At 35.8% G+C, this 27,024-nt stretch overlaps 1 protein-coding gene across 2 annotated transcripts in view; it reads left to right on the top strand.

Annotated features, from left to right (window-relative positions):
• LOC120426235 (kinesin-like protein CG14535) overlaps positions 1–27,024 on the top strand; it is a 293,320-nt gene that overhangs the window by 242,009 nt on the left and 24,287 nt on the right. For both annotated transcript variants that reach the window (XM_039590972.2, XM_052708688.1), the window contains exons 8-10: positions 161–445; positions 5,772–5,865; positions 22,368–22,565. In XM_039590972.2, the coding sequence (XP_039446906.2) occupies positions 161–445; positions 5,772–5,865; positions 22,368–22,565 (577 nt within the window). The remainder of the gene's footprint in view (positions 1–160; positions 446–5,771; positions 5,866–22,367; positions 22,566–27,024) is intronic.

The raw sequence follows: 27,024 nt of genomic DNA, 5'->3' as shown, positions 1-27,024 counted from the left end.
ATATTCCGTGTCGTCCAGACACACAACCCTGACCGGTGTCTGCAAATATAACCCCATTTTCCACCCAACGCCATGTCCACATACATATCAGATGAATGTTCCGCCCTGCAACCTTCCCCACTAAATGTGTGTACTTTCTGCTCGTTTCTCGTTTTTGCAGGTCAAAGTAATGCTCCGAGTTTCGGATGACCCTCCAAAGCCGCCGCCCACGACACAGCCCTCCGGTCAAGAGGAACCGACGCCCACGCCCACGCCAAGCTACCTCACGGTGGACAAGAAGAAGCGCCAGGTGACGCTGTGCGAGCCCCAGTCGGGACTGGCCGCTGCCGTGGCCGCCGCAGCAGCCGGAAGCAATGCGGCCATCGTGACCCAGGAACGGGGCCCAATGGTATCGGCGCCGAAAATGTTTGCGTTCGATGCATTATTTACGACCGAGGACTCACAGGTAAGGTGAACCCTTAGCACACCCATGTGTGTGTGTAAGTGTGTTGCTTTTTTGGAAACGTGATTAAGTGATTGGGGTGGTCTGATTTGAAAACTATGCAAAAATAATAAACAAAAAAAGTCGTGAAAATTGTTTTTAAAGTATGGCAAAAAAAATAACAACAAACAAACAAAAGACCACCCTAATCAAAACCGACATCCTTACAAACGGGCTCGTGTTCGAAAATAAGTGTGTTTTGTGGGCGTTAGTGTCGGATGATTGTTGAGTAAAGGATTTTTAGTGCCATTTTGGGGTCGCTTCCGGCGTGCCGGGTCGAATAATCGGATAATCAAGCATGTCGCTGCTAGGTTTTGGGGTGTTATGTGAGATCTGGATATATGTGGGTGGACAATCACCTTCTCGGAATGGTTTTTGACCTTTGTGATACGGAATCTTGTTTTAAATTTGTATTGGAAATAGAGCAATTCCAGCACAAAACAGGAAATTTTCAGGTACTTTTTCACTTGACCCTCTCTGAAATCAATGAAACTTTGCAGACATGTTATCCTGAGTTTATATAAGCCATTTTTGTGTACATGGAGCCACTTGGACTCGAGAATAACATTGTCGCATCGGATCAAAAAGGGGTCAGAGACAAACTTGTAGGAAGTTTGGCGGGCTTTCTGAAAAATACAATGAAAGAAAAAATATACGCCACTTTTTTGAGATTTTATGATTTGTTCAAAAGTAAAAAAAAGTTTTAAAGTAAAATGCGGGATGGAGAAAAAAAAACTGCAAAAATCGGAACGACCCCTTTCGATTTTCAGGATTTGATATGTCTTAATTTAAAGCAAGAAAAGAATTTATTTTTGAAATACAAAAATATGCTTAAGCATCCGATTTAAATACTTTCTATACTTTCTTTGTTTTCCAGTTTCATCAAATTCAAATTATAAAATGATTTAATTTTATTGAAAACGTACAGGTGGTTATGTTACATATGACCAATATGACAAAGAACGTTGTCAAACTCATATACATTTTTTAAGGTTACTGATCTGATGGAAACAGTTAAAAAAAAATATTTCAAAGCATTAAATGTTTTCTGATTCATGAATTAAGGGGTTACATACATGTAGAAAATCAGAAAATTTCATATCTCAGAAAATTTATTAAATTCACTTAAAAGATGATTTTCAATCACTCCTGAAAGTTTCATAAAGATATTTCATGATTAAACTGAGTAAGAGGCGATTAAAGCTCAAAATTTTGCCATGCGTTAAGCGAACTGTCAAACTTTGTGACCATTGAATTCAAACTTTGAGAACCATTGAGTTGAAGTTACAGTTCCAACTTTTTTGTAGCCTTGGGCGTTGGAATGTTAAAAGATTAAAATGTATATTCACTGAAATTTAAAAAAAAGTACCAAATTCTTAAATTCTAGGAATTTTGCCTCCTTTCCTTATTAAGTAATCCAAAAAACCCGATTACTAAATAAGGAAAAGAGGCAAAATTCCTAGAATAAAGGAATGTGGTACTATTTGTGTTTTAATGCCTTGCATTTTTTTTTTTGAAGATATTTTTTCGATTTTATAGGATTTTTCTTCAGAAAAGTCGATAGAAATCGATGGGCTCATGTTCATATCCATCAATTTTTTTATGAATGTACCTCAAGCGACTCTAAATTACATATTTGACCTCAAATCAAAAGTTTCCTACTCAAATTTACCAGATTTCTAGCTTTCTTTGAAATAACCTCAACATCCAAGCTGGAATCGTTTGAATGGGAATAAAATCCAGAAATTTTGAAAAAGTCACTGTTTATTTTACGAATTTGGGTGTGTCTCTGCTTATATTGAACCAAAATTGATACTTTTTTATGGAAATTGTTCTGAAAACTGTTCTGTACTATGTGATTAATTCGAAAATGTTTTAAAATATTTTAGTGTTGTATGGTAGAGGATTGAAAAAATAATGTTGGGAACCTTTTGGGTAATAAATAGTTTTTAAATAAAATACTCTTATTTTGGCAATGGTTTAAGCTCGAATTTGTATCCAGGCAATCTGTTGCTGTATTCTTATGACGAATTGTACAAAGAAAAGATTTTTATTCGGCCGTATTGAGGATCTTCAGGTTCTTACAAAGAAAGGCAGAAGTCTGGTAAATTTGGATAGGAAACTTTTGATTTGAGGTCAAATATGTAATTTAGAGTCGCTTAAGGCATATTCATATAAAATTTGATGGATATGAACATGAACCCATCGATTTCCATCGACTTTTCTGAAGAAAAATCCTATAAAATCGAAAAAAAAATCTTCAAAAAAAATATTTCGCCGGACCCCGCAAAATGTCGGGAAAGAGCCCTTCTTTCTTGGTGCCAAATATCAGACTAGCCGAATTTGTTATCTTAAGTTTGTTTTAGGAAACACACCGTGCTTGAAACAGATTATTTTTTTAAATGAAGTGTGTGCTCAAAACAACCTCTGACATTTTTGCCGATTTACATGTATGTAACCCCTTAAATCTTAGCCGAATCAAACAAATATAAATATTTCAATGAAATTACTGTTACTGTAGCACACAAGTGATGAAATATTAAATTTAATTGATGGTTGTTGAACGGCTGACACGAGAAATTTATCAAATTTTTTCACGTTTGTCCATTTTCATATTTTTTTTCTATAGGTCATTCCATTTATTTAACAGTATTTAAAAAAAAACATATAAAGTTTTTTCATTTGATTTTCCATAGTTATGTTTCTAATGGCTTGTTTTGAATGGTATTTTGTTCATTTCTCATTCCGTTTTTTATTTGTACTTGTTTTGTTAATTGCTTTAAATATAAAATCTGAACCAAAGTTTTTTATATCTGACGTCTTTGTTGAGTGGTTTTTTTCGACAAATTTTATTTTTGCTTTCTGCAAAAGAAAAATCAAAGGGATGCTATTAGAAATATGTTCTACCCAGAGGTAAGACTCAGAAACAATAAGATGATGATGAAAAATGAAAAAATCTTTATTTTCCAAGGGATTGGATACCTATCACGTCTGCCTTATCTTGAATAACTCGGAATTTTGGAAAGTAATTCAGTAATTTTCAATTGACACAGTCATTCCAGATTTATTCTAATGATTCCTGTTATTTATTTAATTCCATATTTCTATAATTCCCTTATTTTGAAAAATTAAACTACACGAAACGATAAAGCAATCCACTCTAGTGTATTTATTCATTTTTATGTAAGGATTTTCCAGCACTTCGCCCGAATGGTAACTCATCCAGAATCACTCGAGTTTTGAGCAAACAATTTAGTAATTCAAGAATTGCTCAGTAGTTTCTCACTTATTTGTGTCATTCCAGAAGGCATTGAAAATATCTTTTGTTTTTTTTTTTTTTTTGAATAGGTCCAATATACCAAATTTCCAGTTTTTGCTTTTTGGGTGTTTTTGAAACCGCCTTGAGTCAGGGGTATTAAAAACACTCAAAAAGCAATAACTGAAAATTTGGTTTATTGGACCTTTTCCAAAAAAACTCCAGATATGATGAAATAAGTTTAAACAATGGTTTTTAAAGCTGTAAGAAGTATCATTCTCACCAATCGTCCATGTTTGTTTTAATAATAGAATTATCGATTCCGAAATCAGCAATCATGGTCCTGACAAGACAAGTTAATTAAATGAATCCTTGAAGATCTTTTATAATAAACTCACAAGGACGAAATAAAAACTTTACAGCAGCATTTTACTGCAAACAATTTAAATCCTATACAAACAATCTATCTTTAGCAAACCAGCAACAACCACTACTAACTCCTTAAAATCCCTCAAATCATACCAATCTACCAACTACTGCACGACCTTCCCCCCTTTAATTTGTTTACCTTCGCCCACCATAACCACGTGTCGGCGCGCCCGAAGAGCCTGCCTCCTCACGATGTCGGTTTGGTGAATAATTGATTGAAAGCAATCGCATCCATTCATTAGCATTAGAATACGGTCCAGCAGCGGTGTGGTGCGACCAAAATCCCCGCGCCTTGACCATTGACCACAGCCAGCCCTTTAATGGGTTATTCCGGCGGCCGGGTAATGGAGTGTAAATTTGACGAGTCTGGTCTTGGTCAGAAATTGGCATCCTGATTTATCGGCGTGGATTTGTGTAAGTGTGTGTGTGTGTGTGCGTTTTCGAAAAACAACTTTCCGACTTTGACCGCATGCCGAGTCGGTGATACTCCCCTAGTCAGTGAGGGTCATTAAATATTCAGTGCAACTTTAAGCCGTAATCGATTTTCCACAAGTCGCAAACTTGGCACTCTCTTCACAGGGCCCGAGTACGTGACGGGTCGATTGGGGCGAAAAGGTGTGGGATTGTGGGTTTAAAATTTGATTACTTTTCAAAATGAATTTGAGAAATCTTTTATTTTACCTGATCTCTACCAAAACTTATAAATTTACAAAACAATGTAACGAAAGTTTTTTTAAGCAAAAAATACGAAATACACATAAGTGTAACAAACTAGAAAACATCTAAATTTGACACACAGTTCAGTCGAGATGAGTTCAGAACACTTCACCCATCCCCTTTGCTGAACGCGTAAGCTTCCGATGCTGGCACGGATAATTTAAAAACGTGACATCGAGGCGATATTTTAATCACGGACCAGGAAAGCTTCCCACCAGCTAAAGCCCAAGTTTGTTCCAGATATAGGCGGTGAGACAGTCTGTGTTGATTCTGGCTGATTGAACTTTTGCACTTAAAAGATACCCTCAATCCGGGTTGAGGAGGTGAAGCATTTCTCCAGGTATAATCAGCAGAAACGACGATGATGGAGATGGGAACCACCTTAGCGAAAGTAATATCTTCCGGAGAGTTCAAACGGAACCACTTTCAATAGGGTGGGTGGGGAACAGATCGTCATGGAGATGGCTTTTCCCACCCTTCCTCCTCGGTGGAATTATTAGTATTCCGGAAGGACACCTGACGGAGTAAAACTTTGGCATCAGAGCATAGCGAAAGCATTAAGAAGCGATCCAGTATGATAATGATGAATAATAGTATCGCCACCATCGGCGAGCGCGTCCTCTTCTTCTGTCGTGGATCGGAGCCTGGCAAGGATCCATAACTTCCACAGGTTGGCAGAAAGTTAGCTAATGAAATACGTGCTGGCCATACGGAATCGCTATCACCTCATCCTCAGCAGGAGAACGAGTTTATATCGCATAAAAAATGGATACTTCTGGCTTAGCTCGGAAAATGCTTTGTCACGTTTTTACTGCCGTCGATAATTATATCCGGTTGTTGGTTGAAAGATGATGAAATTAATAACGTCTTTTTTTTTCCTATTTACAGCATGATATCTGTGGAAGTGCCCTCTCGGAAGTGATACCAGCGGTGCTCGAAGGTTCGGATGGATGTTTGCTGTCACTTGGTTATCCTGGAGCAGGTTTGTAAAACAAATTTTTATCGTTTTAAACAAGGGTTTCCAGAAGCGTTTATTACTTGCCAGTCTGCCAATTAATTACTCAAATTACTGGTCCAAAATGATTAATTACATAAATTACTTAATTACTTTTCACTACAATAAAAAACATTTAATTTAAATTTAAGTATTCATTTCTACGGTTCTAAACTAAATTATTTATAAATAGCTCATTCGATAGCTCTTTCAAAAAATATGCTGTTTGTTTTTTTGTACCAATCTGGATATTGTGAATTTCACGTATAATTTTTATTGAAAATAGCTATAGGCGATCAAACGTCAAAAATGCCCCGCACTAGAGGGCGCTGAAACTTTGGGTGATGTTTACATAATATCCTACAGCGAGTTAATTGGTTTGAAATTTGGAATTGTTTTATTTTATTATAAAATTGACATTAGTATTTAATTATACCATTTTCAGGTAAAAAATAAGTTGCTCAATTGATATGAACAATAATGTTTGCTTTATGCTGCCCATAATTGAAAATTCGGCTATTATGCCAAATCAAGTATTCCGAGAAAAACGCGTTTCAGTGTTTGTCACAAAATCTCCGTCAAGGCAATTTCCCATAAGAGTGGCATATTAGCCGTTTGGTTTTTCGCATCGGCAGCCAAGTCTAAACACTATTTCAGTGAAATTCAAGTTCCAGGAGATGCGTTGGAACATCCTCTACCGCCTGGTGCTAATATCTCGTTTTTGCCAAAAGTGGATATTAGCCGTTTTTTCAATGGTGGGCAGTATGGCCAATTTAACCTGGTCATAATCTGATTCGAAATTCCATTATGTTTCACGTTTCAATCAACCATACCCTTATCAATCAATTGCAAAAGATGAAAAAATACTGTGCTGCTTTACTTCAATATATGAATTTTAATATAATTAATAAATAATTTAAAATTGTTTTCAGTTTATTGCAAGCCGAATGCCATTAAAACATAGAAGTTGTTTGAAATGAGGCCCCCTGATTTTTCGAGCCAAAAAAAAAAAGCTTTGACAAATATTTGCAGCGGCTCTTCATGAAAATTGTGAAATTCATCAAAATAACGTTGAGCAACTCTCTACGAAATCGGCCGATTTCTACCATTTTTATTTTTTGTATTTTTTGATTTGGCTCAAACTTTGTGGGGGCCTTCCCTATGACCAAATATGCTATTTTGTGTCATTAGTTCACCCATACAAGTCTCCATACAATTTTGGCTACTGTCCATACAAAAATGGTATGTAAATATTCAAACAGCTGTAACTTTTGAGTGAATTTTCTGATCAATTTGGTGTCTTCGGCAAAGTTGTAGGTATTGGTGAAAACTTTTAAGAAAAAAATAGGTACACGGAAAAAAAAATTTGCAGATTTTTGACAAAGAACTTTGTCCTAAGGGCACTGTCTACGGGTGTCAATTCAAAATTTCGCGAAGCGAAAGTGTAACGATTTGTGTCGTCTTTCAAATGCTTATATCTTCCACCCCATTCAAACAATCTTTATGTTTTACCCACCAAACGAAAGAGGAAGTCTTAAAGTACAAGTAGACTACCTCGTAAAGTTGATAAAACTTTGTTAAAGTACTTAAAAGTTAAGACGAAAATAAAAAATCAGACCGGAGTAATCCCGGTCGCTGATTGGTTGAGCGCAACCTTTCCCGAACACATTAATCAGATTCAAGTATCTAGCACTTAGCAAATTTTGCTCTCTGCCACTGCTTCGAAAGCGTCGAGCCGTCACAGCCAAGCGAGGTTATAAAAGAGCGCCGCGCCACCGGTCGAAGCTCAAACAAGTCCGAAGCTTTGCACGAGGAGGATCGAGAAGCAGCAGCAGCACAGCAGAGCCGCCGAGAGGAAGGAGAGAATTGTTCTGGAAAGAGAGGCAGAGCAGGCGCTGGAGGGAAAATTGCCGGCAACTTGGAGTGTCATCATCGCATGGTTTTATCAACGTCATAGGACGTTAAAATGGCCCTTTTCAGAGCCAATTCACACGAAAGAGTATTCTTCAAAAATCTGGTTGGGTACGGTAGTGAGTGTTTGTGTGTGCGGAAGGGAAATCGAGAGGCAAGTTTGGTGCTTGAAAGAGCACCGAATTACGCATACACACAAACGCGGGTTGGAGAGCTTCATTTGTGTGCATCTGGTTTCTGCAGTGCAGCTACCTGTCGCCCTACACGAGTTTGCTTACACCTAGTGGCCACAATTCGGAGGGGCCCGAGTCCCCGGGGGGTGTTCCGATGAGGGAAAATTTTCCGAACCATAAGAGTTGGGGCAATATGGGTATCAAACTTTAGGGATTTTGATACTGGACATGAAATTTGACATTTCGGCAGTAGTGGCCACCACCTGGAGTGGCCGCAGGCCCCGGGGATGTTCCGATAAGGGGACATTTGCGGAACCATAAGAGTTGGGGCAATATGGGTATCAAACTTTATGGTTTTTGATACTGGACATGAAATTTGACATTTCGGCAGTAGTGGCCACTATTCGGAGTGGCCAGAGGCCCCGCGGATGTTCCCATGGGGGGACATTTGCCGAATCATAAGAGTTGGGGCAATATGGGTATCAAACTTTAGGGATTTTGATACTGGACATGAAATTTGACATTTCGGCAGTAGTGGCCACCACCTGGAGTGGCCGCAGGCCCCGGGGATGTTCCGATAAGGGGACATTTGCGGAACCATAATAGTTCGGGCAATATGGGTATCAAACTTTATGGTTTTTGATACTGGACATGAAATTTGACATTTCGGCAGTAGTGGCCACTATCCGGAGTGGCCGCAGGCCCCGGGGATGTTCCGATAAGGGGACATTTGCGGTACCATAAGAGTTGGGGCAATATGGGTATCAAACTTTAGGGATTTTGATACTGGACATGAAATTTGACATTTTGGCAGTAGTGGCCACCACCTGGAGTGGCCGCAGGCCCCGGGGATGTTCCGATAAGGGGACATTTGCGGTACCATAAGAGTTGGGGCAATATGGGTATCAAACTTTAGGGATTTTGATACTGGACATGAAATTTGACATTTTGGCAGTAGTGGCCACCACCTGGAGTGGCCGCAGGCCCCGGGGATGTTCCGATAAGGGGACATTTGCGGAACCATAAGAGTTGGGGCAATATGGGTATCAAACTTTAGGGATTTTGATACTGGACATGAAATTTGACATTTCGGCAGTAGTGGCCACCACCTGGAGTGGCCGCAGGCCCCGGGGATGTTCCGATAAGGGGACATTTGCGGAACCATAAGAGTTGGGGCAATATGGGTATCAAACTTTATGGTTTTTGATACTGGACATGAAATTTGACATTTCGGCAGTAGTGGCCACTATCCGGAGTGGCCGGAGGCCCCGCGGATGTTCCGATGGGGGGACATTTGCCGAACCATAAGAGTTGGGGCAATATGGGTATCAAACTTTAGGGATTTTGATACTGGACATGAAATTTGACATTTCGGCAGTAGTGGCCACCACCTGGAGTGGCCGCAGGCCCCGGGGATGTTCCGATAAGGGGACATTTGCGGAACCATAAGAGTTCGGGCAATATGGGTATCAAACTTTAGGGATTTTGATACTGGACATGAAATTTGACATTTCGGCAGTAGTGGCAACTATCCGGAGTGGCCGGAGTTGGGGCAATATGGGTATCAAACTTTATGGTTTTTGATAATGGACATGAAATTTGACATTTCGGCAGTAGTGGCCACAATCCAGAATGGCCGGAGGCTCCGCGGATGTTCTGATGGGGGGGACATTTGCCGAACCATAAGAGTTGGGGCAATATGGGTATCAAACTTTATGGTTTCCGATACTGGACATGAAAAGTTGCATTTGGCCATTATCTAAAGCTAAGCAGTAAAAATAAATTGAAGTAATAAATAGATTGCTGCGATGCATTGTTTTTGTGCCGCTGTTTCTGTTTCTGGAAATTTAAAATAACTATTTTGTAATCAATTAGAACCCTGAAAAGGGCAGTTTTAATGTTTGGTGTTAAAATTTACTTTCCTGCCGCCAATTGCTTGCAACAGCCTTGCAAAAACATTTCAGCATCTTGGTAACTTTCGAGTGGTGAGTGAAAGTCGATTGATTTCACCTTGAATTCTATTTCAGCTCCACTTGCAATTTCCGTCCCCTTAGTTTGATAGGACGTAATTATATGGGAATCATGGGGAAATTTGGACAAGACATTCTTATCGAAAATTTCAACAATCATCTTGCAAAGTTCTTTGTCATACTGGTCATGTGTAACATAACCACCTGCACCTTTTTTTTACTAAAACTCAATTTCCCAAAATACGTATTTTTTGATTTTCGAGATTTTTTGATATGTTTTAGGGGACAAAAATCCGCAACTTTTGAGCCATAGAGAAACATGGTCAAAAAATCTGCCGCCGAGTTATGATTTTTTGAAAAAATAGTGATTTTTAGAAAAAATCGAAGTTTCATGCAAAAACAAGTTTGACATTACTTTTTAATGCAAAATTGAATTTGCAATCGAAAAGTACTTTACAGATTTTTTGATAAAGGGCTCCGTTTTCAAGATATAGCCACCGAAAGTTTGATTTTAGCGAAATATTTGCAGTTTTTCAATTTTTAAAAATAGTGACCATGAGTGACCACTTCTAAAAATATTTTTTTTTGAAAAGTTCAGAAAATTTGCTATAAAATTGTCTAAGAGATATTGAAGATTGGACATCGGGTTGCTGAGAAAGAGCCGCTTTAAGAAAAAGAAACACGAAAATTGAAGTTCATAACTCGGCGGCAGATTTTTTGACCATGTTTCTCTATGGCTCAAAAGTTGCGGATTTTTGTCCCCTAAAACATATCAAAAAATCTCGAAAATCAAAAAATACGTATTTTGGGAAATTTAGCTTTAGTGAAAAAAAGTTGATAAAAAAATCTGCAATTTTTTTTCCGTGCACCTATTTTTTTCTTAAAAGTCCTCAACAATACCTACAACTTTGTCGAAGACACCAAATTGATCAGAAAATTCACTCAAAAGTTACAGCTGTTTGAATATTTACATACAATTTTTGTATGGACAGCTGCCAAAATTGTATGGAGACTTGTATGGGTGAACCAATGACACAAAATAGCATATTTGGTCATAGGGAAGGCCCCCACAAAGTTTGAGCCAAATCCAAAAATACAAATAAAATCCATTTCCGGTTTTGGTAGAGAAGTGCTCCGTTAAGTTTTAAAATGTTTTTCAAACATTGGTTTGACATTACTTTGCATGTTTTTTTTCTCAAGCAAATTAAAAAAAATCCGTTACTGAAAATACGAATAATGTGAAATATGACATTTACATTGGATTTAATTTCTGCATCTGAATATTAGTCGATTTTGATTACGCTGAGTTTGATTTTTAACATTGAAACATTTGTCTCAGAAATATTTGGAAATTTTTCGAGAAAATAACATAGCTCTTAATAGAGGGATATTACAGGACTGTCAATTTCTGCAGATATGAAAAAATATAAAATACATATTTTATTTTTATGATTTTGAAATGGCTATCACTTGAAATCTTTGTTTTTATCAATGATAATTAGGTACATTTTGGTTTTAAATATTTGATCCACATAAACTTCAAATAATTTTGACTGCCTATCAGAAGGAAAAGCATAAAAAATTAATCAATTCTTCTGCAAAACAAACAACATATTTTTATAATTACTTAATAAAAATGAATAGATTTCGGTTTCACAAAACATTTTTCGCTGGGTAATATGTCATGGCGTTGCCTTTTGTTGTTAGTCAGCTTCGATAAACAACATGATAAAAATAAATTTTAGGAGAGTTTTAGGAGAGAACTATGGTGAATAAGGCCTTCGACATACAGAACCAGTCTTTTTTAATCTTTGTGTTCCATTCTTATTTGAAATTAATAAAATACTGTTATAATAGATTATATATAAAAAGTAAATAGTTTCGTTGAAGAAGTACAATTTAAAAAAACTAATTACTCAAAAATTATTTTAATTACCAATTAAATACTTAAAATTACTCTGATTACCATGAATTACTAAGTAATTAAAGAATTACCTAATTACCAGCTAAAAATCAAAGTAATTATTAATTACTTGCCAGTCTGAGGCTTTCCTGGAAACCCTTGGTTTTAAACACTAATTGATTCGAAGTGAACTTTTTTCAATCAATTTGATGACATTTAAAAATAATTTGAATAAACATTAGCAAGTAGGTATTTATTACTAAATACATTTGGATATTATTCTTAAGGATTCTAACAATATATATATATATATAAATTGTTTGTAAATTGTTGTTTGTACTGTTAACTAAGGCAACTGTCAAATCAAAAAGTTAAATTTCTTACAAGAATCTTCCAACGGGTTGCATGATGGATCTGAACACCATTTTCATAAAAAATGTCTAAGACCATGCCACAAAAAGTGTTGAAATAACACTTGAGAGATTATAACTAATGATCTTTTGGGCTAATTGGATAGGAATTTCAAATATTTTTCCAAACATATTTATTTAGATGGGTTTCTTTTGAAAACCCGTATTTTTTTCCTTTTAAGACTTTTGCTACAATCGTTTTTTCAGTGTCCCGAGCAGACGGAAATATCTTGAAAATAAGTTTTTTTGATAATTGAAAATACTAGGCCAATAACATATTATGTTTTTTATAACAAAATTTGTTAGTCTTCGTTATGATTTTTTTTTATTGTATTGTTATTGTAATAACAGACTAATGACATTTTTAGTTATTCTTCGAACAAATATTTGTTATTGAGTTGCTTTGGAGAATTTGAACGGTGTGCGTCGCGGTCAACACGCCGGATTTTCGTTGCCGTTTCCGTCTTTGTTTCCCCCCCGATTGTGTGTTTATTTCGACCCGGGTGATTTCGCGATGTTGACAGTTGCTTTGGAGAATTTGAACGGTGTGCGTCGCGGTCAACACGCCGGATTTTCGTTGCCGTTTCCGTCTTTGTTTCCCCCCCCCCGATTGTGTGTGTATTTCGACCCGGGTGATTTCGCGATGTTGACAGTTGCTTTGGAGAATTTGAACGGTGTGCGTCGCGGTCAACACGCCGGATTTTCGTTGCCGTTTCCGTCTTTGTTTCCCCCCCCTTGATTGTGTGTGTATTTCGACCCGGGTGATTTCGCGATGTTGACAGTTGCTTTGGAGAATTTGAACGGTGTGCGTCGCGGTCAACACGCCGGATTTTCGTTGCCGTTTCCGTCTTTGTTTCCCCCCGATTGTGTGTGTATTTCGACCCGGGTGATTTCGCGATGTTGACAGTTGCTTTGGAGAATTTGAACGGTGCGCGTCGCGGTTATCACGCAGGATTTTCGTTGCCGTTTTCGATTGTGTGGGTTTTTCGGTCCGGGCGGTTTCGCGTTTTCGCATTTTATTTGGTTTTATCTTTCCACAGCCGGCTGTCTAAGATTGAATCATTTATGCTAAACTCAACACCAAATAACCGGGAAAAATCTCATCCGCATCCTCCGACTGTTTGCCTTGAGAATGCATAATACATCACACTATTAAACCAAATTTATTGATTATTGGGTCGCATCATCATCCTCTATGTTGAATCCTGGCCATTACCCTTACCCACTAACAAAATCCCAAGTAGAAGTAGTTTTCCGGCACACGTGGGGGTGTGGATATCGTATAGAACCCACCCTTGGTAGCAGCCTGTGCTAACTAACATTCCCGTCCCAATCCCCCGAGATCTACAAACTGACATGGCGGGCGCCGTTGGTGGCCAATGACTGTTACCTATTTGCTTCAGATCTAGTTTTAATGATCTTGATGTTTTATCTTTTCAACGCATTCATACATGCTGTTGATAAGGGAAACACCATTAGATCGTTCAAGCGTATGGTCGGTTGTATTGATAGGATATTACGGTCCTGTTCAGCAACGGAGAAGGACAACCATGGGTGGTCTCTCATGCTCATGCTCATGCTCATGCTCATGCTCTTCGAACAAATATTTGTTATTATTTTTTTGTTATTTTAACAATTAATCTGATCATCCCAATCCCAATCATCCCAATAACAATTGGAGGTATTCTTCTATAACAAAAAATGTTATTCCAAAGTTGTTCTGGCTTTCAACCAATATCAGACTAATAACAATTTTTTTATAATAACATAAACTTTTATTAAACCCTTATGCAAAAATGGATGTTTTAAGAAGATTCCATAACTTTTTCTGTTATATTAACAGTATTTGTTATTGAAATGGCATGAATTTTGTTATTACCGTCTGCCCGGGGTAGCCATTGGAGTACATAAATAAATTTGATAATTTTAAATAGCAGCAATTCTCTACGAAATTTGTCATTTTTTTATTTGATTCAAAATTTGTGGAGGCCTTCTCTATCACCAAAGAAGCCATTTTGTGTTATTGATTCACCCATACAAATGTCCATTCAATTTTAGCAGTTGTTCATACAGAAATATTACGTAAATATTCGAAAATCTGTAACATTGCAAAAACATTCTTGATTGATTTGGTGTCTTCGGCAAAGTTGTAGGATTGTTGAGGCCAGAAAAAAAGTGCACGGAAAAAAATATTTATGATTTTTTTATTAACTTTTTTTGTCATAAAAATAAAACTTCCCAAAATCCGTATTGTTTTAATTTATGATTTTTTTTAATATAAATTAGAGGACAAAAACCCGCATCTTTACAATTTTTTTGAATAGGTGAACCGTTTTCAAATATATTTAAAAAAGTGTCCAATTCCCTAAATTTAGTCTAAGTAACATTGAAGATTAGACTACTGGTTGCTGGGATACAGCGGATAAAACCACGTGGAATTTTTTTCTGGAAATCCCCAAATCAAGACTTACATTTCAAAAGGACGTAATATTGAATGTTTTGCACTTTTGGAATGTGAGTCTTGATTCAAAAAAAAATCGAACCATTGTTTCGAAAAAATCGAAAAATTTCACGAATGTTTCATAACATTGAAAATCGGACCATTAGCTGCTGAGATATTGACATTAGAATATGGAGGGTTGTTTGGGTGAGACTTCTAAAAAATTAAAAGGTAAAAAAAAACGGAATTTATCGGACAAAATTCAACTGGCTATGGAATGGCTATTTCTTAAAAACGGTGTACTTTACCAAAAAACTTGTGAAGTACTTTTTGATTGCCAATTCGATTTTACATAAAAAAAATAAGGTCAACAAATTTTAAGAACTGGATGTCATTTTATTAAAAAAATCACTATTTAAAAAAAATCATAACTCGTCGGCAAAATTTTGGTTCAAACTTCTGAATGGCTTTAAAGATGCGGGTTTTTGTCCCCTAAAAATTTTCAAAAAATAAAAATGCGGATTTTGGGAAATTGAATTTTTGTGAATAAAGTCAAAATCTCAATTTCAATCTAATCTCAATTTTTTTCCGTGTGCGTATTTTATTCTGAATAGTCCTCATCAATACCTTAAAACTGAACTTATCTTGTAAAGACTTTTCACTATTAGAAATAATAAATAAAAATAATATTTACTAAAAAAAAATTAAGCTTTAATATAAATGTTGGGGTCCACAATTTTGTAGGCTTCTCTCAATTATAGTTATTGGAGTTTTTGACAAGTTAAAATTTACACTTTCTGAATAAAAACATTAGAAAAGCATTGGTTAATTCGAACTTCGATGTTCAAGAAGATCCAATCCACAACATCCAATGTTTTAAACAATTTGGAATCTTTCTAATGTGTTATGACTAGTTTATAAAAATTTTGCTTCGATATTTATCAGTATAAAAAATCCCAGGAGTCTCAACCAAATTTCACGGGAATCGAAACGTCCAAAAATTGTCGATTTCCCGGAAAAATTTCCCGGGAATTCCCGCTCGCCACCCTCTACACACTGGTTGAAATCTTGCTCTTGAAGACATGTTTACACTGGGAGAACTGATTTCTTAAGCTTGACAATTTTGTTACATTTTTGAAGTTCTAGTCAAATACTTTTGCTTCCATTACAAATTTCATAAATATATTTTCGACTCTTTTGCAAGACTGAAGTTAACGAACTCATCCTTTCGCCATTTTAATTGCTGTGACTTGGAACAAAAATTCCGTAGTAAGTCATCCACAATAAAATCCCTAAAGACTGAACGCCAGCAAAACCACATCACATTTTCTCACATGATGTGATAATCATGTTCCACACAAACACATCTACACTCTTGCACCATACTTAACTACCACGAAACCAAAAAAAAAAAAACAAGAATAGAAAAGTGTCCTTCCTGACACACCGATGCTCGTGTTCCCTCGCTTTCTGCCCCGCAGGACATGGCACGACCGCTTTTTCCCGATAAAGGTGACAGGAGAAAATGGCTTAACCACTTCGAAACAAAGTGCATAAATATCCTCCGGGCTAAGCGGGTGCTATCTCTTTCCGGGGTCCCCCTCTTTCTCTTTGAAGGTGGAATTTTTGCCCTTCCACTTTTCCGGTATTTTGTTGTTATCCATTTTCACTCCCTCCCCCTCCCGGAGTTGGCCACAAAAACCAAAAAAAACTCAGGAAACCGATCCTTTCTTTCCTGTGACGAAGGGAAACGGGACAGGTAAGTAGCGAAACAAAACTCTCTTATCGTCGCTGCTTTCTCCTAGATTTTGATGAGGGGACCTTAGGTAAAATTCCTGTTGAAACTTAAAATTTGGAGTTTATTATTAGAAAACCATTTCAAATTTATTCGTTAATAAATGCAATTTAAGTTCAATAATTCAGAAAGTAATTTTTACAGTGTATCCCACTTTTACCGCGCTAAATAGCAAAGTTCTTCCACTATACTCTTTTTTTACTCTTCACTAAACCGGTTGCGACACAAACGGTTTGCCAACAATCATCCGGTGAAAATCTTTCCAGCCGGAGAGTGTTCCGCCAAACAAGAGGGCAAAAGTTTAATCGGAAAGTTTTCCCCGACATCCCAACAATCGCTGGTGGAAAAATTGCGCGGGTGAACTGAACTTTTTTTTTTGCTGTTGTTGTTTTGTTGTTTCCCGGTGCACCGGAAAAAGCACATTATGATGTCACCAGGGGGATTTAATGTTTTTCATTTTTAAGGGTTCAGCAGATTTTGAACTTGTGGTATAACGATATGTTTCATTGAAGGGACAGGTGATCTTGATTGTGTCTTTTTGCAAGTAGTTTTTCCCAATATAATTCAAGCAGTGTTTTGCAATTAAAAATCATCAAACATTAGTTGAAATATTTTTCTCCCAAAAATGAATGAAACCGATGTCAAACAAATGTAAACCCCAATCAAGTAAACCAAAGAGTTTCAAATCACTCCATCTGCAACAATTCTGGGTAAACCAAAGTTAAGGGAATCGAAAAAAAAAAGTTTTCCGAATTTAAAACGAGTGTCCATAAATCGTTCATGGCACAATAAAACACATCGATAGCCGATATGCCAGCGGTATTTATTTGAATTGGAGGCTGTACGGATGATATAAATGGGGTTTGAAATGTATGCATTTGTCTCTGTTTTCAAGATTTTTTAGGGGACCGTTTATGGTGAATCGGGCCTACAGGCAGAATAGGGACAGTCGTAAAAACCCGCAAAAGATTCAAAGTTTTATTGCCAAATAATATATTTCAGCAATTCCCCACGAAAACAGCATGATTCGAAAAAAAAGTTCTCCGATCGGGCTCAAAATTTTTCTGGGGGATCCTTGGCCGAAATAATTAGACCCGTATTTTTTTGTTTGGCCATTAGGGTGACCTACGCCGTGTTAGGGTGGTCCGAAAAATGGCAATTTTCGTCGATTTTCGCAAAAACCACTTTTTTCAAAAAATCATATCTCCGCGCCATTTCATCCGATTTTAGCTGTCCTAGACGAAAAAGAAAGGTGATTAGTTTGGCTATTTGGGAAAAATAGTAAGAAGTTTCGAAAATCTAGCTTAACATTTGAAAAGGTCATATGAAAACTTAAAATGCTGTTTTGAAGGTCTCGGGACCAAAGAGCCTATGCCTGAAAATATTTTTATCGGATTCCTCGGAAAGTTTCACATAACATATCAAAAAATGGTGATGTTATGTTTTCGATACTCTGAGATACGATTTTTTGAAAATAAAAACTGGGTTTTTCGACGCGCCACGCGCAAAAATTGGAAAATGACGAAAACGGGAAAAAATCGACATTTTTCACTAAAACTGCGATAACTTTAAAATTTCAGCGATGACCTATACATGTTAGGGTACTAAAATTTTTGTAATTAAAAGACGCAACTTTTGGTACCATAACATCTATAGGTCATCGCTGAAATTTTAAAGTTATCGCAATTTTAGTGAAAAAAGTCGATTTTTTCCCGTTTTCGTCGTTTTCTGATTTTTGCGCGTGGCGCGTCGAAAAACCCAGTTTTTATTTTCAAAAAATCGTATCTCAGAGTATCGAAAACATAACTTCACCATTTTTTGATATTTAATGTGAAATTTTCCGAGGAATCCGATAAAAATATTTTCAGACATAGGCTCTTTGGTCCCGAGACCTTCAAAACAGCATTTTAAGTTTTCATACGACCTTTTCAAATGTTAAGCTAGATTTTTGAAACTTCTTACTATTTTTCCCAAATAGCTAAACTAATCACCTTTCTTTTGCGTCTAAGACAGCTAAAATCGGATGAAATGGCGCGGAGATATGATTTTTTGAAAAAAGTGGTTTTTGCGAAAATCGACGAAAATTGCCATTTTTCGGACCACCCTAACACGGCGTAGGTCACCCTAATGGCCAAACAAAAAAATACGGGTCTAATTATTTCGGCTAAGGATCCCCCAGAAAAATTTTGAGCCCGATCGGAGAACTTTTTTTTCGAATCATGCTGTTTTCGTGGGGAATTGCTGATTTAAGAAATAATTACGTTAAAACGAGGCGAAAACTTTGAAATGTATTGGAAAAAAATATAAAAAAATGAAATAACTAGACATGCTTTCAACATTTGAATGAAAAATGTGTTTTTAAAATGCATTTAACAATAGTTCAATTGTTTTGCAATCATAAGTTTCCAAAAAAAAATATGACTTGACAAAACCAAAAAAAAATGTGAAAAAAAAAACTTTTTGCGGTACCATACACCTAAAATTTCCAAAATTCTATGAATTTTTAATAAACCAAAAACATGCCTAAAATGATAATAAACGCAATTGATTTCAATTGATTGCACTTTACATTCCATTAAAATTTTGAAGTTTTTGGAAAAAAAAAATTTGCCCACTGATTTTTCGAACCAAGGAAGGGTCAATTTGTACCAGCCATCACATTTTTTTTTATTTGAATTTATTTGAATTTCTTTGATTTCTATTCAAAACTTATATTTGACACAATTACTTGATTCTATAATGACATCAGAAAACGAAATTTTCCATTTCGTAAATATTTGAAACATTTGAATAAACTTGAATTGTTAGCAGAAATATACAACATAATTCTAAATATTTTTTTCTAATGTATTTACTGCGTTTACTTGAAAATGTAGTTTACGTTTAAATGAATTTTAATAAATCTGATATTTAAAGTAATCAGCATCAGCAATTATTTACGCGTTTTATTTTCGGAACTTTCATTTTCAGAGTTACGATATTGCAACGAAAAGTATTCAAAATAATTTATTAAGTAAACTATAAGCCTTCACAAATATTTTGTTGTTGTTGAAAACACATCAAAATATATTTTCTTCAAAAGTTTGAAATTTTCATATATTTTAAATCATTTTAAAACAGTCATGCTATATTGAAATTTGAATTTTTATTTTTTCTGTGCTCTCTGGAATTGAACTTTTGATAAATTTACAGCGAAGTTTATTTTTCATTGCAGTTGACAGAAAAAAAAGTTCATAATTTTATTCAATTTAAAATTTAAGTTAACAGTCCCCCATTTTTTAATGCCAATATCTCAGCAACTCATGGTCCAATCTTCAATGTTAAAGAATTAAACTTTTCTGCAATCAATAGATCTCTTCGAAAAAATATTTTTAAAATTTTGAAATCATGACTAACATTTTAAATGGGTCAAATATTCAATATAACAAACAAAATGGCATTTCCTAATACAAACATAAACTGACGAGAGCAGGATGCATTCATTTTTACTAACTATTATTTCATTGTTTTGCTTGAAATGAACAATGTTTCATTAAAAAAAAAAAACAATTTCATAAATCGTTTAAATCACCCACGTGAATTTCTATGCTGGAAGTTATATTCTTGTAAGTTAGTTGTTGAACCATCCATATAATTTAACAAATTGTTGCCTGGTCCTGATTATTAATCAAAAATATGCATCTAAACTTTAAAACTACTTTAGGAACTTGTTTTATTTTATCAGTAATTTTTTACCAAATTTTTATTCTGGACCGTCACCGCTTCTGAAAAATCAGATTAGTCCCGCAGGGCTAAAAGGTTTGGCACCCCTGATATAAAGGGATTACAATTTTCAGAATAAAGAAGTTGAAAGATGGCAAATTTGATGTTAAAAACAAGAAAAAAATACGAAAAAAATGTTCTTGATTCGATTATCTGAAGTCCCATTAAAAACTTTCAGAAAATCGAACTTCGGTGATCGAACCTTCGGATGATTGAGGCTTCGGATAATGGTGTCTGAACTGTACTTAAAAATGACAAAAAAAAAAAAAAAACATTAAACAAGTAATGATTTTTTAATTGAAGAACGAAAGTTGATAACCATCTGAACACGGAAAATATCAAGATTTTCCAAAAAAGTTATTTCTATAAATATATTCGTTTTATCCAAATTTATCATAGAGGGTCTTTTTTTTATTTTTTTATTGAAAAGATAAAAAAAACATAATACACAGAAAAAAAAATCGTGGTAATAAAACATCTGGGAAGGGGTACATCATTTATGTCAGAAAAAGGTGTAATTTAACCTTGGGAAATGTGTAATATTACCACTTTTCTGGTGTAATGTCACTTTTTCAGTCTAAATTGAGGTAAAATTACATCATAAATGAAGTTATATTAAACCTTCGAAAATCACACCTTCCAAATTTAGACAATTTTTTACTGTGTAGATGTTAGATGTCATCGAAAGCATATTTTAGGGTTGCTTTTTTTTAAGAGGTATTTTTAGTGTACAGCAATTCTCTACAAAATCGACTGATTAGGTGCCTTTTTATTATTTGTGTTTTTTGGAATTGAAAATCCAAAAAGAATTTTCGACTGCAATCATTAATTTAAAATCGAATTTGCAATCGCAAAGATCTTCACAACAATTTTGATAAAGTGCACCGTTTTCGAGAAATGGCCACTTAACGTTTGTTTTTACTAAAAAGTTGCAGTTTTTCGAACTTTAAAAATAGTGTCCATGAGTGACCATTTCTAAAAGTATTTATTTATCGAAAAGCTCAGAAATTTAAAAAAAAATCGTCCTAGAAACATTGAAGATTGGATCTCTGGTTGATGAGACACAGCGGATAAAAGAAAAACAAATTAAAATTTCGAAGGACTCACCCAAACAGTCCCCCATTTTTTAATGCCAATATCTCAGCAACTCATGGTCCAATCTTCAATGTTAAAGAATTAAACTTTTCTGCAATTAATTGATCTCTTAGAAAATATATTTTTAATTTTTGGAATCAAGACTGACATTTTAAAAAGGCCAAATATTCAATATTACAAATAAAATGGCATTTCCTAATACAAACATAAACTGACGTGAGCAGGATGCACTCTTTTTTTACTAACTTGGCAATATTACGTTGTTTTGCTTAAAATGAACAATGTTTCATTAAAAAAAAAAAAACAATTTCATAAATCGTTTAAATCACCCACGTGAATTTCTATGCTGGAAGTTATATTCTTGTAAGTTAGTTGTTGAACCATCCATATAATTTAACAAATTGTTGCCTGGTCCTGATTATACAAAACAACATCTCGTCGCTTGTGTGCTATCTTGTGTCACGTCTGCTGTAAAAAGATAGGACGTGTCACAAGAAATCACACAAGCGACGTTGTAACGAACTGTTGAATGAATTATTCCAGATAATTCAGTTCAAAAAGCCTTGTCATAAAATCGTCACAACCTTTATCACGTCTTTCATGTCCAATTCAGTGAAAAGGAGTCAACTTTGTTATTTACAGCGAACAGGGTTCGTTCAAAAATTACGTCCATGAATAGGGGGAGGGGGGGGGGGGTCTGAGGTTTGTGACAGCCCATGTTAAAGGTATAGGAAAAGTGCGTGACAGGGGGGAGGGGGGGGGGGTCTGAAATCCTGAAAATCTCTGGACGTAATATTTGAACAAACCCACATGTGAGGAAAAAAAATACCACCTTTAACACCAGAATGAATAACCCCTCTCAACAGGTGTAACAATATTGTACCCGTGATTTCCGTCCCGCAAACTATTGTTCTCGGCCTCTCACGTGCACCCACAAACAACCAAAACGACAAACGACCATAAAACGCACATAACTAATTTATCTCGAACCGTTTTTTTTCTATCTCTCTTCTCTTTTTCCCGTGTGACAGGACAATCACGCACCATGTTCGGCACGGCCCCGTCCGACCTCGGCGCCATCCCGTGCGCGATCGCCTGGCTCTACAAGGGCATCAACGAGAAGCGCCAAAAGTCAGGTGCCCGGTTCTCCGTCCGCGTCAGTGCCCTCGGCGTCAACGCCACCAAGCCGGGCTCCTCGTCGCGGGATTTGCTGGCCGGCCACGCGACAGGTAATTAATCACACACATACAGACGCGCGTTTGGCTTAGTTTGGCACCATATTTGGTCAGAGTTGAGACAAATTTCTAGTTTCACGATAAATTTCATTAGTTTTTTTTAGTTGTAAAAAAAACTATAGATATTTGAAAAGCCAAAATCATTTTTGGAACGAGATGTTCACGCATCCTTCCTCCTCTGTAGATTCTGTGAAGTGTGTTTTAAAGGGAATTTCACAACCCTGTTCAAAGCACAATCACACTGACGAAAATCTCGCGACCAATTTAGAGTTTGTCTCTCGGATGACCATTTTTTGTCGCCCGCGTCGTCGTCGGGGGTCCTCCAATAAAGTCGAGCCGGGGCGATAATATGTTGATATGCCAGGTTCACTTCACGGCCCATTTATTATAACTTTATAAATGTCACACGGTTTTACGCGCGTCCAACCGGAAGTTGCTCTAGGGGATGTTGAGAGGATGGGAGGGGGTCGTTTGGGACTTGGGGAAGTAACTTTCGATCGCTGAGTTTTTTTTTGCTGAAAACACACTTTCCAATCGAAGTAGACGTGCCGTTCCATTTTGGGGATTGTCCATAAATTGGGCAATAATTTTCAAAGAAGCTAGAGGTATCACTATTCTAAGTGATTTTCGAATGACCCCTTTCCATAGTATTTGCACTGCACTAGTTAGCATACTCTACACATACACACTCATAGTCCTGTTGTGTGTATGTTTTGGGGCCCAGGAAATGAGTCTGACAATTTGCTCGGCAACATGTTATACATTTATTATCGTTTGTTCAAATCGGGGCAGGATTTGGCTTCCCCCCAAGTTACCCTTTCCCAGTTTTCCACCATTTCCCTGCGACATCATAGGCCAAATGTCATGTTTCAAAGCAGCATAGAAGCTCACACGTGTTTTGTGAGGGTGTCGCTGTGTGTGTGCATGTGCTCCAGGCCACATATGGAAGTTAATTTATTCATCATATATTGATATGGCAGAGATATGTCCAGGACTACGAGCCCGGCCTGCTGAATGGAAGGGGAAAAGGGGTTCTGCCCCGCAGGGAATTGAAAAGCTCTATCGGAGGCGAGAAGGCCCAAAGTCGGAAAGTGAAGCACCGGAAAATTTATGCGGAAACAAAACGCTTAAGCTTGTTAATTAATTGATTGAAACAGCTTTCGGTGTTAATTTTAATTGATTTAAGATTTCCTGGAACGAGATAAAATCATTAGCTATTATTGGGTGTATCGGGTGCTTCGATGTATGAGAATGTGTATTAGTGTGTCCCAAAAAAAAGGGATGTGTCGGAAACCTTCTCGCGATTTGCGATTTACTTAAATTTACTTAATTTTTTTACTGTTTTCATAATAAATAACATATTTTGTTCTAAAACATTTTAAAAATGTGTTCACTTTTAACAACAAAATCACATTTTTTTAAGATTTTTATGAAAATAGCTTTTAAAAAAACATATTTATTAATGTAAGCATTATTTTTTCATTAAAAATCAATTTTCATCTAAATCTCTAAAAACTGTGATTTTGTTGTCTAAAGGTGGGTAATTAAAAATACATTTCTTCGTCGTGGCGCTTACGTCACTTATTCAAATTTATGAAAACTATAGATTTTTGTTTGTAAATTACTGTTATAAAACAATGCAAAAGGTTTGGAAACATAAAAATGCTGGCAGCAGCTGAAACAGTGGTGAAAGTGATAAAATTGAGTTTTCATATGGAATTTAGAAAAATCGTCATTTTTATTTTACTAAAATGGCTGTATCTGGTTCTGAAGTGACGAAAACTAATTGTTAAAAAAGTAAAATTGTTCAAAAAATGTTTAGCTTCAATATGTTAGTATTGGTTTTGGCGCCAATTTATTTTTTTATTTTGAGAGAAATTCGTAAAAATTACAGGCAAAAAAATGGTTAAATTATTATTGGTAGGACTTCTAACTATGATTTAATGTTAAAAACAAGCAATTTGAACGCATTTTTCTAGGTTTTATAACAAAATATGTTATTTTTTATAAAAACAGTCAACTTTTCAGTAAATTGCAAATCACGAGTTATCAATGACTTTTGGGAATTTTTCGCATGCAAAATATGTCTTTTCTAACAAATTTTCACTAGAATTTTAAAATTAAAATGCCTTGTTGTGCTTCGAATCCCGGACACTGATAAAAGCTGATTCGAAATCCGGACACTTTTGCTTGAATTCCAGACACTCGATTATGCTTATGAACCGCACAAATTTGGACTGAAATGTTAGTGAATGGCAATCTTTAGGTCTCAAATAAGCTGTTAACATAAAAACAATCGATATTTTATGTAAGAATTTGCTAGAATTTAAGGAAATCAAAACCATAAATTTCTGCTTTGCCTTCCTGGTGCTTCGGACGCCTGTGAAATATTTCAGTGAAATGTTTCAATTTTTTGGTAATCTTATAATTTTATTTTATACAATTGTTTTGGCATTAACTACAGCGTTCAAACAAACTTTAGTTGATGTAAGAATTCATCAAATAACACAGTTTTGACATTCATAATGCGAACTTATATCCAAATAATTGATAAAACAAGATGAGTTGTCCAGGTTTCGAAGCGCCCGGGAATTCGATCATGACGTTAGATCGAATGAGTTGGCATTCGATTTTAAGACCTTTTATAGCTGTAATTCAAATTCACCAATAAAATTAAAATCAGAATTTTGGAAGTGACAGATATAGTAATTTTTCCAATAGATTTGTGGAATCGGTGCATTAATTGTCTTCATCTTGTTTACATCTTTATTGAAAACATAATATTCGACATGAAAAGCAACAAAACTAAGAAAAACCTTGCTTCCCAGTAAAGCTATAATAAGATTATAATTTTAACTTTTTTGCATCATCCTACATTTAAGAAAACACTAAATCACTGAGCACTGAACACTTTATCAATTTTTGAAAATATGTAGCACAAAGAATCAACTCACTCAACTCTGACAAATGATGATAAAGTTATTAAAAACAGCTTCGATCCATAACGTTTCATTATGATTTTTTAATGGAATAAAGGTTTTTTAATGGAAACAAAAATGTTTTCACACTGTAACACTGTAATATTGTAGGTAAAAATTATTTTGTGAAAATCTCCGCTTAAGATTTTGGAATATAAATGCTTGAATTTTGAAACTTTTTTTTTTTTTTGTAATTTAATTTGAAAGGGACTGACTTTGATCAATAGTCCGGAATCCAATTAAAGTATTTTTAATAAATACAATTACTCGCCTATGACTTGAAAAAAGGAGAAGTTTTAACTTTGTATCAAATTTCAAGCTAAATTTCCAAATTTTAATGCTGACCTGAATTATTTAAATGAAATAATATACAATAGATATAAAAAAAGCAATAGCACCATAAATTAAAAAAAAAAACACATACTCACAGATTTCAATAACCAACCCTTGAATTGAACCGTAAACAACCCCTGAATATAGAACACCCATTTCCACGCAATAACCCCGTCAACAAACCACCATTCAAAACCCTGCCATCGAATCGCTCCTCAAATGAGCATCGCGTATTGAAACAAAGTGACCATTCTCCCAACCAGTGTTCAAAAGGAACAAAGAGTGGTTCCGCTGGCATTGTGGCCCTCCAGTTTCCAGTTCCACGCACAGTGACCAGCCCATTTCAGCGGGGTGTGAAGTGCCTCATGACCGATCCACTCTACACTTTCATTCAATCACTCCCACCATTGATCCCTGGAGTACTGTCCCTGTTGGCAAAAAGGTCAGAAGTTGGGAAGCCAGCCTCCTCTACCTCTCCGCTGGAAACAACTTCGGAAAATTGGGGTGCAAAACCCCTCGCTGAACTCGTCTAGTATGAAAATGATAAATGTTGATGCTATTAGTGAATTATTAAACAATTAATTTATAACCCTTTGCTCATTTTGAAACCGGGACGGGGACTAGGTAGGAAGGGGTTGGGTAGACCAGACAAAATGGTAAATATCGCCAATCGAATCGTTCTGCACACTGGGTGGCTACCAGAGGGAGTTTGGTGGACCTAACTCCGGATGGCATTTTACGGGTGTTTTGTGCCTCCTCCTTAGACAACGCTTCCATGATATAGGAATTGGGTTTTTGATCAAATTCAAATGGATATTACTTGTTTGAAAATGTTAAAATTTAAATTCAGCAGCAATGGAATAGGCAAAAAACAAATGAACCTACAAGTGTCAGGAAATCTGTAGAATATTTTAGGGTCAACTTTCAATCAAACAAATCTCGTTAAGAGCAATTTTCTACAAAATAAGCCTTCTTCAAATTATTTTTTAATATTTTTTTTACCAGTCTAAAACTTTTCAAGTGTATTTCGTACGCTCAAAGACACCATTTTGCATCATCAGATTGCCCATAAAATTTTCCATACAAATTAAGCAGCTGTCCATACAAAAATGGTACTGACGTAGTCTGTATCATTTGAAGGA

Source organism: Culex pipiens, chromosome 2 (assembly GCF_016801865.2).
Source record: "Culex pipiens pallens isolate TS chromosome 2, TS_CPP_V2, whole genome shotgun sequence".
Taxonomy (NCBI): Eukaryota; Metazoa; Arthropoda; class Insecta; order Diptera; family Culicidae; genus Culex; species Culex pipiens.
Note: the sequence above shows the minus strand (reverse complement) of the source record. Positions and strands in the feature narration are given on the sequence as shown.